General features: G+C 33.8%; 1 protein-coding gene across 1 annotated transcript; it reads left to right on the top strand.

Moving 5' to 3' along the window:
- The first annotated feature begins 4,693 nt into the window (after positions 1-4,693).
- LOC131610260 (tubulin-folding cofactor A-like) lies at positions 4,694-7,463 on the top strand. Its single transcript, XM_058882154.1, has 4 exons — positions 4,694-4,791; positions 5,579-5,738; positions 5,844-5,930; positions 7,200-7,463. Exons 2-4 carry the CDS (start codon positions 5,586-5,588, stop codon positions 7,293-7,295), a joined length of 336 nt encoding a protein of 111 aa, XP_058738137.1. The 5' UTR covers positions 4,694-4,791; positions 5,579-5,585; the 3' UTR covers positions 7,296-7,463.
- Positions 7,464-16,430: the final 8,967 nt, after the last annotated feature.

The following is a 16,430-nucleotide window of genomic DNA, read 5'->3' as shown; positions in this document are numbered from 1 at the left end:
CCATAATGTCAAAAAATGATGTAGGAAAATACATCTCCAATTAACACAAGGTTATTGCAGCCTCATCTTCTAGTTCATCTAATTTTTTGAAATCAAGAACTTTATTACATATAGTATTGAAGAATAAGCACAATCTGATTAAAGTTACTCTTATATTTTTTGGAAGGATGCCACGGATAGCCACTGGTAGAAATTGTTGCATCAAGACATGACAATCATGAGATTTTAAGTTAATTAACTTGAGATCTTTCATTGATACAAGTTTCTTGATGTTTGATGAGTAACCTTGAAAAACTTTGATACCATGCAAACACTCGCAAAAACTTTTGTTTTTCCTTTTTAGATAGAGTGTGATGTCGGAGGTAAATAAATTCTTTCTCCTCGATCTTCTGGAGTCAACTGTTGTTGTATACCCATCTCCACCATATCTAAACGAGAATTCTTACTCTCTTTAGTCTTGCTTGGAATGTTTAGAAGTGTTTCTATCAGACAATCACACATAGTTTTCTCCACATGCATCACATGAAGACAATGCCTTACATCGAGGCTAGACCAATATGAAAGATCAAAGAACATCGATCTTTTTTTCCAAATATTTCTCTCAATGAGACCTTTTTTAACATTTCCAAAGACAACAATAAAAAAAGAACACCGATCTTTTTTATGGGTCTAATTTTAAAAATTGACCCATTAAAATTAAATAAAAATTATTTTTTATTTAAACGTACTAATTATCAAGAATATAAAAATATATAAATAATTTAAAAATATTTTAGCAGAAAACTGTGATCATGCAAATATGATTTTCACATCTCTTATATTTATAGAATGTCTCACATTTTGATAAAAAAAATAATTCTTTTAATAATTTCTGTAATGGAAATAAAAATATGTAAATTAAAAAGTAATAAAAAAAACCAAATTACAAAATATAAAAGTAAAAATAAAACCTAATACTTTAATTACATAATACATTGTGCTAAAATATGGCTTATTTTTCAAATAAAAAAACCAATTACTCTAATTAAAATAGTAATACACTTTTTCAAATTTTAATATTGTATTATAAATTAAAAATTAATAATACAATTTTAAACATATTGTTGATCCTTCTATAAAAAAAATCACATATAATATTTTTTAATAAAAATGTAATAATAAGTGAGTTGATTGTATGATTTATTTTAATTAAAACACTGATTTAAATGCTAGTATAGTAATAATTAAAATAATTTTAAAAAAAGATTGAATAAAATTCAATTACACAATAACCAAGCGTTTGGGCTCGAGTGGCGAACGAGTCTCTGCAAAGGACGATATTCGGGAAATACCGAATTCGATTCCTGGCAGAAACAACGCTTGGCCAGTGCACGTGCCTCCGTAGCACGAGCCGGATTAGTCGATCTACTATGGAGATCGGAACCGGTGCAAAATAAAAAAAAATTCAATTACACAATAAAAAGATAATAAATGAAATGGTTTCAATATCTTTGGTGTAATGGTAATGTTATACGCGACTTTGAATGGTAGGTTGTAGAATTTATTAACGAAATAAATTATTAAAATAAAAAACCGAACCGCTATCGCTAGGCTATAGTAAAGTACATGACATATTGTTAAACGAATTTTACATATACTTTATTACTTTTACATTTTTTTAAGCCCACACATAATTTTGAGGCCCAGGCATTGTGCGGTGGGCTTGGTTGCACACCCACAGGGCTGGCCCTGCATATTCATAACCACACATATTTCTTCATTTGCAATAGAGTTATAACACCAAAACGAAAACAAGATCATAGCTTTTTAACTACAATAACATCACAGAACCATAACATGACTCATGACAACAACACATAGGTTTCTAACAATGTAAACATCACAAAATATGAATAAAACCTAATGAAAATCTGAATAAAACCACCATATAAAGGAAAACCACACCATAGTGCGAGAGAGACCAAGAAATGAACACTCAACAATGAACAACGAACACAAAAAGTTAACTACCGTACTTCGAAGAGGATGAAGAGACCAAGAAATGATATTTGTTCTCAAAAGTGAATGAAGATTCCCCTATCGTTATCGTCTCGTTCACTAGGGATTTTTGCCATTGAAGACTCTTCATCTTCCCTCTTTGTGTAATGTTTGTAAAGTTTATGATGTTTATCGTTTTTTTTTTTTTTTTTTTTTTGGAAATCTTGGTATCCGGCCTTGCGACCGACTAATCCAAGAGGGACCAATCCCACCGTCCACTAGCGGGGGGCCCATTTAAAGCCAGAACGAAGTTCTGTATGGACTGGCCCACACAAGGATTGATAGCACCCAGTAGGATTCGAACTCAGGACCTTGAGAGGAGCACACTCTCAAGACCCAAGCCTCCACCGCTAGGAGGTCAATGTTCTTGAAATGATTAGTTTTTTTGCATTGAACCTTGTAGTGACTTATGTTTTATGTTCTATCTGATTTTTTCTGTCTGACTTTAATGCTTCCTCTCTCGATCAAAATGAGAATTAATTTACGGTTATCTATAAGGAAGGACTTTCAACAATAACGCCTGATTGAAGTATTTTATATTAGATATCACCTAAAACTAGGGATACCGTATAAGTACCGATATGTTCTTGATATATGACAAATAAATAGTCACTTGATACTATTAATAACAATTTAGAAAATAATTTATAAATAGGGTTTATTTTGACATTTTAACAATAAAATTTGTTTTATTTTCTATTAATTTCTTAAAAATTATTCTCCTACGAATTTATTCATATAAATTTATCTTAAAATATTGTGTTTTATCTCAGTCAGTATCAATATATTATGTGGGTTGGAATTTTAAGAACCATCAAGAGTGTGATAAAAAGTTATAGGGTTAATGTAATTTTTGTTTTTTTAAACTTAATTTAAGGTTTCATTTTCGTCTCTTAACTAATAAACATTCATTTTAAGTCTCTCAAAAATCATTCGTTAGTCAAATTGGTGTTTTTTTAAATTTTATTAAAAAACGTTAAGTCGTGCATATGTGGCAATCTAGTTAGAATTTTGTTATATGACCTGACTTTTTATTTATTTATTTTGAAGTTAGTAATATTTGTAATCAAACACTGGAAGCACCCTAAACCTAGTATCCTTCATTTCATTTAATTTGGTAATCAAACATTTGAAACACAAACAATGGGAGGGAAACGAAGAAAAGACGAAGACAACATCAATCCCTAAATTCCTAGAAGATATATATGTTTTAAGGAAGACGAAAACGTACGATTATCCACCTCCATTATTCATCTCCATTCTTTAAAAGGTATGCTGATATGAACTTGTTAAAAATGTGAATTTTTTGGTTTTTGTATCTTCCTCGTTAATTCTTTCTTCTTTCTTTAGCTTGAATAGGTCATGAATAGAGATTTGAATGTCTTTTTCATCATAGGGATATGTTTATCGAGTTTATTAAATTATATTACAATGGACTAAGGTGTGTTTAACAATGTTTTTCGCTATTGTGTGTGTTTATTTTGCTCATGCTAGTAATCTTATTATCGTTGGTGTTTATGAAGGTTGTTCACAAAGTTTTGCTATTTATATTATTGTGACTACTTAGGTGTATGCTCGGAGTAACAATAATTTTTTTTCTTGTGAATCTTATTATTTGATTGAGTTATTTTCATTGTTATCATTTCTCTTGATAGAATGCTTGTATTGGTTTATCAAATATGTTACCCTTAGATTAATTCAGTTGCACAAAATAGTAGAGTAAGGATGACAACGAGCAGGGTAGGGTGCAGGTTTCATATTAACCAAATCCACATCCGAAATCACCACTCGAACTGGAACCCAAACTCAAAGGATATTCGGATGGCAAATTAACACCCACGCCCTTACCCGTTGGGTTCGGGTTTTTTCACCCGAATCCGAGCCCGCAGCAACACACATAAAATATAGCAGCAACATTGAAATTTTCCATCAATCCAAACGGGTGGAAAAATATCGTAGAACTAAAATATATTTAGGGGCATAAAATACAACAGCAACATTAAAATACAATGTAAATTATATATATTTAGGGGCACTTATGCAATTTAAGGTCTAAGCGGGTGTGGTTTCGGGTCCAGGTTTTTCACTATCCAAAACCGTATTCGAAATATCGGGTGGCCCCCCAACTCAAATCTAGTCAACTCGGATTTTCACCCGTTGACTCGGGTTCGGGTGCGGGTGGAATCCGCAGGTTTGTGTCTATCTTCCATCCCTATAGTAGAGTGTTTGTCTCTCCATGTTATGGAACATCATCGAGTAATGGATAAGTTCAAGAGTTGAATTTATATAATTGTCTACCTCTATGAGGTGTGAGGTGTCATGCACTTAATTTTGAAGTTATTTCAAATAATTTTTCATAAAAAATATTTTTAAAATATAATTTTTTTTAAAAACTTGTGATTTCAACTATATTTTGATCTTAAATAGTATGTGTTATTTGTATTATAGAATATAAAAAAATAATTTTTTAATTTTAAAAAATAAATATAAAAAAACTTATAATATTTTAAAAAACATCTTTCTAAAATTTATTTTTGAAAAAAAAATTAAGTTAAAAACAAAGAGACCCTTGATCTTATCTTTATTATTGGTTGAGTATCAATAATTTTTATAATAAATACAATAAATTAAAATTACACAATAAATTAGAAGAAAAAGAAAATGAAGAATATAAAAGCGAAGAATAGAATCGTTACTCTCATTTCGTCTCCGTTCTCGTCACACCAATTTCAACATTCTTGATTTCACCATCTTGTAAGTCTCAACATTCCTTTTCTTGTTTTTTTCTATCTTTTTCAAAAAATTTACGCCATTTTAACTCTCTAAATCTAAACTTGATTAACTGTTTAAATTTCAAATGCGTCTACCAGATGTTTGTTAAAATGCCTGAACAGAAATATTTACATTTGTGAGCTTTTGTTATGTTCATTTGTTGTTTCTTTGATTTAAGTTCTTGACTCATGAGTAATGTTATGCTGAATGATTTATTCTGTGCGGTTAAGATGGTAGCTTGTATATGTGTTAATCATTTGGAGGAAAATATTGAAAGTTGATTATGCTAATTTATGGGTCATTAGCTATAATGAAACTACAATTAAGGGAAATGTATGATTTTCTGGGCATAGTTTTCTTCAAGGGTTGTTCTGTTTGGCTTCTTCTTTTTGTATACCTTGTTTGTTCAGTTTCTAAGTAGCACCGACACTTGTGAAAAAATGCGCGTCGGTATCCGTGTTAGTGTCAGACATCGGCACCGACACTTGTGATTACATTTAATTTATTCATTTTTTCAAATTATTACCGGTGTAGTCATGTCAGTATCAGTGTCGTTTTCAAGGTGTCTGTGTTTCATAGTTCAGTTTAATATAGAAATGATATGTTGTTTTTCTTCCTGCTTCAGGGCATGGGTGGGTTTGTGATATCATGTGAAACTTTTTCTTAAATGAATGATAACAGTAAACTAATTCACAGCTTTAGATTTGGAAAGCATCATGCTTTGCATTGTGATTTATTTTATTTTATTGAAGTCTATTTCTTTATATAGGGTTTCAATGGCTACAGTGAGAAATCTGAAAATTAAGACTAGTACATGCAAACGGCTTGTGAAGGAGCTAGATTCTTACGAAAAGGAAGTTCTTAGAGAATCTGCCAAGACAGCTGATATGAAGGACAAAGGTGCTGACCCTTATGATATCAAACAACAGGCAAGCCAAAATATTATGCTCACTTGATGCATAGATTTAAGTTCTTTATCGGTTTAGGAATGATTACTGTCTGTTTAAAATATTGTGTTGACTTCTATTGGACAGGAAAATGTGCTGGCTGAGTCTAGGATGATGGTTCCTGACTCTCGGAAGCGTCTGGAGACTGCTCTGGAAGACTTGAAAGGAACATTGGTACATATATTTCTTGTTTATGTGATTACTGTATATCTTAGTTTTCTGCTATTTTGTCTTGTCATGGACACTGTTAAGTTAACCACATTGTCATGTTCAGCATTTGATGCTTTGGCTTTAATCTAGTCATACAAATCCCTATTTATAATTATAGGATACATAGAATCAAGAATAAATCATAATATTAATAGCTAATATAAAATATGATATTAAGAGGTATTCTAAGACATTCTAAATTAATATAAATATATTGTAAGATATCTTATAATATCTTAACACATTGATCTCAAATCTGTATTTCTGTTATGGGACAAAGTCGCTGCCTTCCCTCAATCTATGCTTCTTTTTCTCAATTTGATTTGTGCAACTTTCTATGTTCCACTTTGTGGCATTTTGAGAGTCTAATAGAAAGTTGTATTGCTGATTGAAAACAAACTATTGCAGTGGGGAAGCCAACCTGTAAACTCAGAAAAACCTCTTAGAGAAGCCATTTCTCTGTGCAATGACAAGCAAACTACTGATTTCTTACCCTTCACTCCTCCTCCCACTGGCAACTAATTGTCTCCATTAAGCATTTCTTTTTCCTTAACCATATAATCCAAATCCCGTGCTTCTAATGATATGAGCCCATTAGCTTATTCGCCCATGTCCCAAGCTCTATCACATGTGATATGACATTGCTTTGTCTCGAGACTTAGATTTGAATGTAGGAACACAACTCCAACTATTCAGACAATTGCCTGGAAATGAAACTTCTGGCACTCAACCACACTCCAAGTAGAAGAGCTCAAAGACTGCTTTAATTCCTTCAGCTCTTTACTGTATTTGCCAATGCAGAATAGTAGAAGCTTGATACCGATAGTATCACTGAATTAAAAGATAACCATAGAAATCTCAATTTCTCGTACTGCCATCAATGTTCCTCTCACCCACACTATCACGTTGCTCTCTCACCTAGCCCCCGATAACAATGTTTGGCCTAACTAGAAATGGTTAATCTTTTGTAGCATGTTAAACTTTTTGTAGTATTTGGTATAATTATGTTTTGCGGCAATTTGTTCTCATGTTTATGAACCAATTATTGCATGTGTGATGCAGGGTCTTAAACTAACCAATTATTTTCAGTATGGAAAAAAAAAGCTTTGCCTTTCATTTCTAGTGCTTATAGTCCAATTTTTGTGTGAAGACTAAACTATTTTCAGTATGCAAAAAAGAAGCTTTGCCTTCCAATCCAATTGATATGTGAGTATTTTTTTTGTCTGCATTTAGGCCGAGTTGTTGAAGGAAACAGATGAAAAGGAAGGCACTGAAATTGATGATGCTCGAAACACCATTGTGGAAGTTGAAGAGGTATTAGAAACTTAGCAAAGCAATTTCACTAGTGTCTTGGGTCGAGAATATTGTGCATGTATTATATAGTTTCTCCTTGATATTCAAAAACCGATCCATACTGAAAAGGTTGTAAAATTTGTGACATTTAACCTTACATAGTCAATGTTTTTGTGGAATCTGGAAATTAAAAAGCTTGTAACATCATAACTTTTACAAAGTTCTTAGGCTTATCATTTAGGTGTCAACCGTTCCACTCCAAAAAAAGCGAAATTTAATTATAAATGTATAAAAACAAATTAATTTTGTATTTTTATCTATCTCAGTTGCTCGTAATCATTGATTAAGTCCTCGATTAATCGGTAGTCAATATCAACATGTTAAACTAATAAGAAGAATGTGATAATAGTAATACTCGGATGTTGCAGAATGACATTTTCTTGCATCTAGAAACATAATATCTCCTTCCAAAATGTTTAAAGTTTTAGCACAAATTGTTGGAAATATCTCTAGGTTTAAAAGAAAAGACCAGTAGATCTTATATCATATCATTCTTAATTGTTTAAACATCATTGTTAGTTTTCAATGAATTTTTTATTTAATAATAAATAATTATAAGAACAAAGCAAAAAAAAAAAGATAAATATCTGTGAACATATTTCGAATTAATATCAAGTAATAGTAAAATCATAATAAACATTATATTTCATATTTAGAATTAATATCAAGTAATAGTAAAATCATAATAAACATTATATTTCATATTTAAAATTATAACATGTAACATCTTTCAAATATATATATTTGTCTTTAAATCCGGTGTCTTTGGATGATTATAGACCCATTTATTTGGTGACATTTATGTATAAGGTCATTTTAAAACTCTTGGCGGGAAGATTGAAAAAAGTGTTGCATTCGATTATTTCTCCGAGTCAAAGTGCTTTTGTGTTGGATAGACAATTCCTCGACAGGGTTTTGGTGGCTAATGAGGTAGTGGATTTTGCTAAAAAAGAGGGGAGGGTTGTCTCTTATTCAAAGTGGATTTTGAGAAGGCGTGTGATAAAGTGTCTTGGAATTTTCTAAGATAGATGATGGTTAGAATGGAGTTTGGTTTGGTGTGGAGGAGATGGATGGATATTTTGGTTTTTCAAAGCAAGATGTCCGTGTTGGTTAATGGTAGCCCAACGAAGGACTTCGAGGTGGAGAAAGGGTTGAGGCAAGGTGATCCCTTATTGCATTTTCTTTTTGTTTTGGTGGTAGAGGGTCTTGCGGGTTTAGTGAGGAAATCTTTTGAGGATGGAGAATTTAGAGGCTTTGGGATTAATGGGAGTTGTGTCGTCGACATTCTCTAATTTGCGGATGATACTTTATTAGTTAGGAAAGAATCTTTGAGGCATATGTGGGATATTAAGGCGATTTTAAGAGCTTTTGAGCTTGTTTTGGGTCTCGGTATCAACTACCATAAGAGTAAATTGATAGGTGTCAATGTTAATAATAATTTATTGGATGTCGCTTCTTTTGTTCTTTCTTGCAAGGTGGAGGATTGTAAATTTTCTTTTCTTGGGATCACTATCAGGTGTAATCTGAGGAAATTTTTGTCTTGGCTCCCTCTCTTGTCTATGATGAAGAAGCGATTATCGGGTTGGAAAAATCGGCTTCTTAGTATGGGTGGTAGGATCACTCTCTTGAAATCTATTCTTAGCTCGCTCACTATTTTCACCATGTCTTTTTATAAAATGCGGGTTATGGTTGTCAAGGAGTTTTCTAGGACTCAAAGTAATTTCTTGTGGGGAGGGGGTGGAGGATAAGAGGGGGATTCATTGGGTGAGTTGGAAGAGTATGTGTCTTCCGATTGATAAAGGGGGGCTTGGCATACAAAACATCACGGATTTCAATTTAGCTCTTCTTAACAAATGGAGATGGAGAATTCTTAAAGGACATGACTCTCTTTGGTACAATTTGTTGAAAGCTCGATATGGTGACTTATCCATAAAGACTTTTAATGGAGGTATGATTCCTATCGTTTCTACTTCTTCTTTTTGGTGAAAGAACTTAATTTCTATCGGGAAATCTATGGTTGGTGATCCTATGGTGGCTCATTGTCGGTTTAATATTGGCAATGGCTTTACCACCCCTTTTTGGGAAGCAAGGTAGATGGAGAATTTTTGTTCGAAGGAGGAATTTATGAAATTATATTCGATCTCTTTTTTGAAAAAGGTTGCGGTAGCGGGGATGGGGAGGATGGGAGAATGGTGTGTGGAAATGGGGAATTGTGAAATTATTTTGTCGGAGTTGACCGATATGCGCCTTATGTCGGTTCACTCCTCCTTTCGGACTTCGCTACTTGGCCACGAGGTACACTTTAATGGGGGGATGATGTAACTTGGAGTATTGCTTCAGATAGTGGGTTTTCCGTTGCTTCTTGTTATGAGCACTATGTCGGTTCGCGCATTCCGTTTGATCCTTTTAATAGGAATGACGTTGTTTTAGGCTTGGTTTTGAAAGTGGAAGTGCCTTTCAAAATTAAGGCGTTTGGATTGAGACTTTTTGTGAATAGACTTCTGACTAAGGATTTAATTTTGTATAGATGCATAACTTTGTCTTCAGATAATGCTAAGTGTGTTTTTTGTCGTATTAATCCGGAAAGTTAGGATCGCTCTTTTTTCAAGTGCAATGTGGTGAAGGTTGTTTGGAGGGAGGTTGCAAATTGGATCAGGAAACCGGTAGGTGGATTGGAGGAAGAGTGTTTATCGTGTTTCATGGATTGGTTTTCCTTTTGTAAAAAAAGAAGGTTAAAGAGGGAAAATTAGAAGTTGTGTGGTTAGCTATTTTGTGGATTATTTGGTTATCTAGGAATGAGATATGCTTCCGGAACAAAGTTTTGAATGTAGAAAATACGGTTTGAAGTATCAAATCTTTGATTTGGAAGTGGGCTTTAATAGAAGAAATTACTCATCTAATTTGTAGCTTTTACGAATTTAACAAAGATCATTTGTTATTTCTTTCGTAACTCTAATTGGTTTGTAATTTCTCTCGCTTTTTTGCCGGCTTTTTCCCTATTTTGCTGTGTATTCAGGTTTTGAGAACCCTTAGTTCTCTTATTAATATCATCTTGTTTAGACAAAAAAATTGACATTCAATTAAATTGATTGAATATATCAATTCAGAACGATACATATTAAAAGTAATTAAAATATAAATGACATCTAATTCCATTAAATCATCTCAGTTGGTAATTGTGCAGAGACATTAATTACAGGAGGATAGATTCGAACTCGCGACATTTCTTTTTTTCCCTTTTAAAAAGATGAAATTTCAACACTAACTACTTATCCGAATAAAAAGAAAAAAAATACTCATTTTTCTTTCAGATTTGCAAAATTGAAGATCTCAAAGTATTTGATTTAGGTTCTGTTTGTTAAAAATAGCGGTTAACTAATAAGTTAGCTGATAGCTTATACCTTATGATTGACGGTTGATAGCGGATAACTTATAGTTGATGACTGATGACTTATAGTTTATAAGCTAATTGACGTGTTTGATAAGATTAACGGTTCAATTAGCTGATAAATTAAAATCACATAAAAGACATTTAATATATAATCATTTTATTTTAAATAAAAATAAATTATAAATGATAGTAGTGGATTTTAGTTAAAATAATAAGGACAAAACTGTGAGAAGTATAGGAAACACATAGCTAGTTTGTGTTAGCGCAACATCGGGGGAGAGTCGAGCGAGGAACATTGGACTATTTTTCATATATTTTTCCTTTTGTATCTGTAACGCCCCAGATACTTTGACCTCACTTGCACGCTTTCTGGAAAACTTCTCAGAAGGTCACCCACCCCAGAATTGCTCCAGGTCAAGCACACTTAACTGTGGAGTTCTTATGAAACGGGCTACCGAAAAGAAGATGCATCTTGTTGGTATAGGTAGTACCCATCAATCCTTATAAGCTTTCCTTCAACCATGCAGTCCTATACCTGCACAACCTCAGGATTCCTCTCATTCCGATGTGGCGACCACCCTAGCCCTCTTCGGCCTGAGGTGTTACATGCGGTGTAACCACCCCTCGTCTTCTTTGACCTCGGGTGTTACAGTATCCTTAGTAGGTTGAATCCATGCAATCGCCGTGTATTAAAATGTTTTTGGATCAATCAAATTTTGCTCTATTTCAAAAAAAAAATAAAGACAAAACTGGAAGAAAAAAAGATATACTATAAATTATAAGTTAAAACGCTATTTGAAATAACATTTAAAAAATAAACTATAAACTATTAAATTAAACTATAAATTCTTGATAGAAAAACTATTACCAAATAAATCTTTTATTGTGATATTAACTTATAAATTATAAGTTATAAATTAAAATGTATTTTGTCAAACAAAACCTTAATATAAGTGAATGGAAGATAATCTATTAATCCGAACATGTTAACACCACAGCATAACAAAGATAATTTATTAATCTAACAGAAAACTTTCAAAACTACAAACAACACAATATCACACTAGGGAAGAAAAAAGTGAAACGTTTTATTTAAATAAAAAAAAAAGGAGATAAAACTTATTTGATTACTAGTTTTTTTTCCCACTAACTTTGCTTACATACATCTTTCTTATATTATGGCAAATAAATAGTCACTAGTTACTATTAATGATAATTTAAAAATAATTTATACAGTGTTTATTTTGAATTTTTAACAATAAAGTTGTTTTTATCTTCTATTAATTTCTTTAAAATTATTGTTCTACGAACTTATTCATGAGTTTATCTTTAAATATAATGTGTTTAAGAATTATCAAGAGTGTCCTAAAAAGTTTTATGATTAATGCATGTTTTACCTCTTTAGCTTTTTTTACTTAATTTAAAGTTTTATTTTCACATCTTAACTAATAAACATTCATTTTTAATCTTTTAAAAACTATTTATTAGTCAAATTTGTTTTTTATTTTATTTTGTGACATAGTTGAGCTGAGGTTATGTTCAAGGCGGTTAAGAGGTTGGCCTCGAAGTCGAAAAATGGAATTTGAATATGCATTCTTCACCCGTACTTTTTTGGATGGAAAAGACAGACTCTCTCACCATCCTCACAAGTCTCCAGTATAATATCCTCCTCGTTTCCTGTGGATGAGAGGTTTTTACTGGCACAAATTTTTTCTATATCACTGTAGTTGACGGTACTGCATTTGTAGCTTAGGACTTCTGAATCTACGAAAGAACCAGCCGTCTCCATTAGAACTTCTATAGAGCTTGATGATTCAGATTCCGAGTCAAAATCACTAAAGAACTCATAGAGATCTCCATAAACCTCTTTTATGATTTGGGCGAATCCGTTTCGCCCTAAGTGACCCTCACATGATTTCATGCATTTGGGCTTCCTTTAGTAAAAATGTCTTAGGTTTTTAACCAATAGATCATATAATAACACATCTCATAATAGGAAGAAATTTGATCGCCCTGTTTTTAAGTGCAAGTTGTGCAATAAGCTCGGCCATTGATCGGTCACCAATTTCTCTTATACTCCGCGATTTATTTGGTAAAAATCGGTCATTTCGGTAACACTGTGAACGTTTTGTTCTTTGTTTTTAGTAGTTCTTTCATGTTTTGCTAATCTAATTGTTTTTGATAAATTTTAGTAGAATAGTTGCTTTTGATCACTTTGCTGGTAGTTATTGGTTATTTCAGGTGTAAGGAAGAATCGCCAAAAAATGGGACGAGAACAGAAGAAAACAAAGCCAAAATTGCAAGGAAAGAAGCTGACGCGGGCGCCAGTGTCGTTTGACACACCCATGTCAGCTGAAAAAGGAAGAAAATGCTGCTGGGAGCTGACACGGGCGCCAGTGTCATTTGACACGGCCGTGTCAGCTGTTAGATGAAAACTGAGTTTTTTAAAGAGAAAACAGTGGCTGACACGGGCGCCAGTGTCGTTTGACACGGCCGTGTCAGCTGTTGCGGCCAGAAATTGAATTTTTAAGCTGTTTCATTAGTCCAAGTCTCATTAAGGGCGTTTTCGACTTTTTGCATGAATGGAATGTAACCTAACACTACTTAGTCCTAGTTTTGGAGTTTGGAGAGGATCTTGGATCATATTGAAGAATTTTACGGTGAAGAAGAGAAGCTATCAAGGGTTTCGGAGAACGGAGATTTTCAACGGCAATCGCAATTGAAGATCAAAGTATTCCCTAATTTTTGTAATGTTCATCATCTTTCTTTATAATTCTTTGAATATTACTATGAGTAGCTAAACCCCCCAATGCTAGGGGGGTGTCCCTGAATTGCCATTGTTATGAACTAATTTTCTCTCAATTTATGTTATTCAAGTTTTAATGAATTTATCTTCATTGTGCAAAGTTTTTAATGCCTTATCTATCGGACAAATAGTTTTTGGATTTACGGTTGAGGTTTAGGTCGGACAAACCACTCAACGCATTTTGCACAATAATACTTCGGTAAAAATTGCTTAGGAATGAGGATTTCACCGTAGTAACCGTTTAATTCTTGATATTCATTATTATAGCACTTGTTGTTATCGTTAATAGCTAAGGAATTAGGATTAAAGATAAACACCAAAGGTTTTCCGTTAAGGAATTAAGGAAAACAACTCTTGAGATTCGGTAGTAGTTCATTATAACTGTATTTCATAAATTGGGGAATAAAGTTCATTGCGCGGCAATTTAAACACCTAACCTAGCATGCTTTCTCATATTGTCAAGAACGATTATTTTACTTTTGCTTTTATTAGTTATAATTAATATAAATTCTCTACAAACAAACAAATCCCATGATCTTTTGTTCAATTGAATAATTGTGAAACTTATATTTCCTACGCAGTCCGCGAGTTCGATACTGGGTATAAACCTCTTTTTAAAACTACATTGATGAAAAATAGTACACTTGCTAATTTTCTGATCAAGTTTTTGGCGCCGTTGCCGGGGACTGCCAAAATATAAGTTTTATAATAATTCAATTGGAATTTTTGTTGCTCTGCAACTAAAATTTTAATTTTAATTTTCTGTTGTTTTATTTGCTCACTATTAATAATTGTCTAATCTTTTTATGTGAGGTAAGGCCTCAGCAGAATTTCTTTTTGACGCAGAACCAGAACGATCGTTGCGAGCTAGACTTCGAAAAGCAAGGCAAGAGAGACTGGAAGCGATAGAAGAAAATCTGACAGCTTCGGAATCTGATAACGAAGATACTTTTTCTGTTCAATCTGAGCACTCGGATTCGGAGGCTGAAACTATGGCAGCTCCCGTAGAAAGATTGTTAGGTGATTATGGTGGAGCAAATGCACCAGCTGGCCGGATGACTATTGTCAATCAACCGGTCGATGTTGCGCACTTTCAGTTGCACCCGGCAACAATACGACAACTTGAGAAGAAACCTTTCTCTGGAAGAATTAATGAAGATGCCAACAAGCACTTACAAAGGTTTCTCACTATGACTACGTCGTTGAAAATAGAGGGGCATTCTGAAGAGGCAAAGAAACTAGTAATGTTTCCGTTCACTTTGTCAGATGATGCTGAAGAGTGGTTCTACTCTTTACCTGCTGGAAGTATCACCACTTGGCAGCAAATGGAGACAACATTTTTAAATGAGTATTTCTCTGCTTCTGTGTATATCCGCAAAAGATATGACATAGTAAATTTTAAACAGAAGGAAGGAGAATCACTCGGAGATGCTTATAAGAGATTCAAGCGATTGTTGGTTGCATGTCCCACTCATAACATGGATGTGACTGAACAAATGCAGAATTTTGTGAATGGTCTTAAGCTGAAGACGAAGCAACTTATTGACACAGCTGCTGGTGGTTCAACAAATTTCAAAACAGCCACGGAGATAAAAAAGATCATTGATGCTATCGCGGCAAATGAACACTTGGAGTTATATGACCGTAGTGTTAATCAGCCTGAAGGGTTAATTGATTTGAAGTTGTCAAATCAAGTTGTTAAGATGGAAGACCAAATTGTGGCTGAAGTTGAACGAAGACTAAAACAAATGGCTCTCGAGAAGCAAACTGTAGCACAGGTTCAACCAGCTCAGCCGATTCAAGCGGTAAATTGTGAGATATGTGGAGGACCTCATTTTGCCATGCATTGTGTGGCAACAACTCAACAAGTGGAGGAAATCAATTTTTTGAAGCAGAACAATCCCTACTCCAACACTTACAATCCAGGATGGAAAAATCATCCGAATTTCTCCTGGAAAGATCAACAAGGGAATGTCCCTAAACAAGGAGTTGTGCCATTCCAAAGTGTACCACAACAACAACAATATCGGCCACCGCAACAACCATATCAACAACCGCAACAACAATTTCAGCAACAGGGACCAAGAAAAGCAGACTGGGAGATCGCCATTGAAAAGATGGCCGCTCAAAGTTCCCAATTTCAAGAAGAAACAAGGAGCAATTTTCGAAACACGGGTGCATCCATCAAAAATCTTGAGGTTCAGATGAGTCAGATAGCACAACAACTCGCCAATGCTCAACCACAAGGTGCCTTACCAAGTGCAACTGTTACAAACCCAAGGGAGCATCAGAATGTGAATGTCATCTCAACAAGAAGTCAGAGGAGATCAAAACCAGAAGAAAAAAATGAAATCGAGTATGATGGTATCATCGAAGTAGATATTGAAGTGCATGAAAATAAGAAAGTGCCAGAGGAGGTGATACAACCTGTGAAGCCAACTGAAGAGAGAAGGAAAAAAGAGCCGACACCATTGATTAAGTTGCCGTATCCTTCTCGAGTAGCAAAGAAGGACCAAAAAGAGAAAGACTTGGAGAAGTTTGCCACATACTTCAAAAAGTTAGAGATCAATATTCCATTCTTTGATGCACTCGAGAAGATGCCAATGTACAGGAAATTCATGAAGGAAGTGATATCTAAAAAGAAACCAACAAGGGGTGAAGGGGTAGTTAAGAAGGAGAAATGTTGTGCAATCTCACCAGAGAAGAGAATACCAATCAAGCAGAAAGATCCTGGATCAGTTGCAATACCGTGCACGATAAAAAACAGAACTTTCATGAAGGTTCTAATTGATTCGGGTGCTAGTGTGAGCTTAATGCCATTATCTATCTTCAAAAAGCTCGGTATTGAAAAGGTGAATGAAAGAGGAACAGAGTTGAAATTTGCAGATCACACCATGAAGAGGTCATATGGGGT

This window comes from Vicia villosa, linkage group LG1 (genome assembly GCF_029867415.1).
Source record: "Vicia villosa cultivar HV-30 ecotype Madison, WI linkage group LG1, Vvil1.0, whole genome shotgun sequence".
Lineage (NCBI taxonomy): Eukaryota > Viridiplantae > Streptophyta > Magnoliopsida > Fabales > Fabaceae > Vicia > Vicia villosa.
This window is presented reverse-complemented; position numbering and strand designations above follow the sequence as displayed.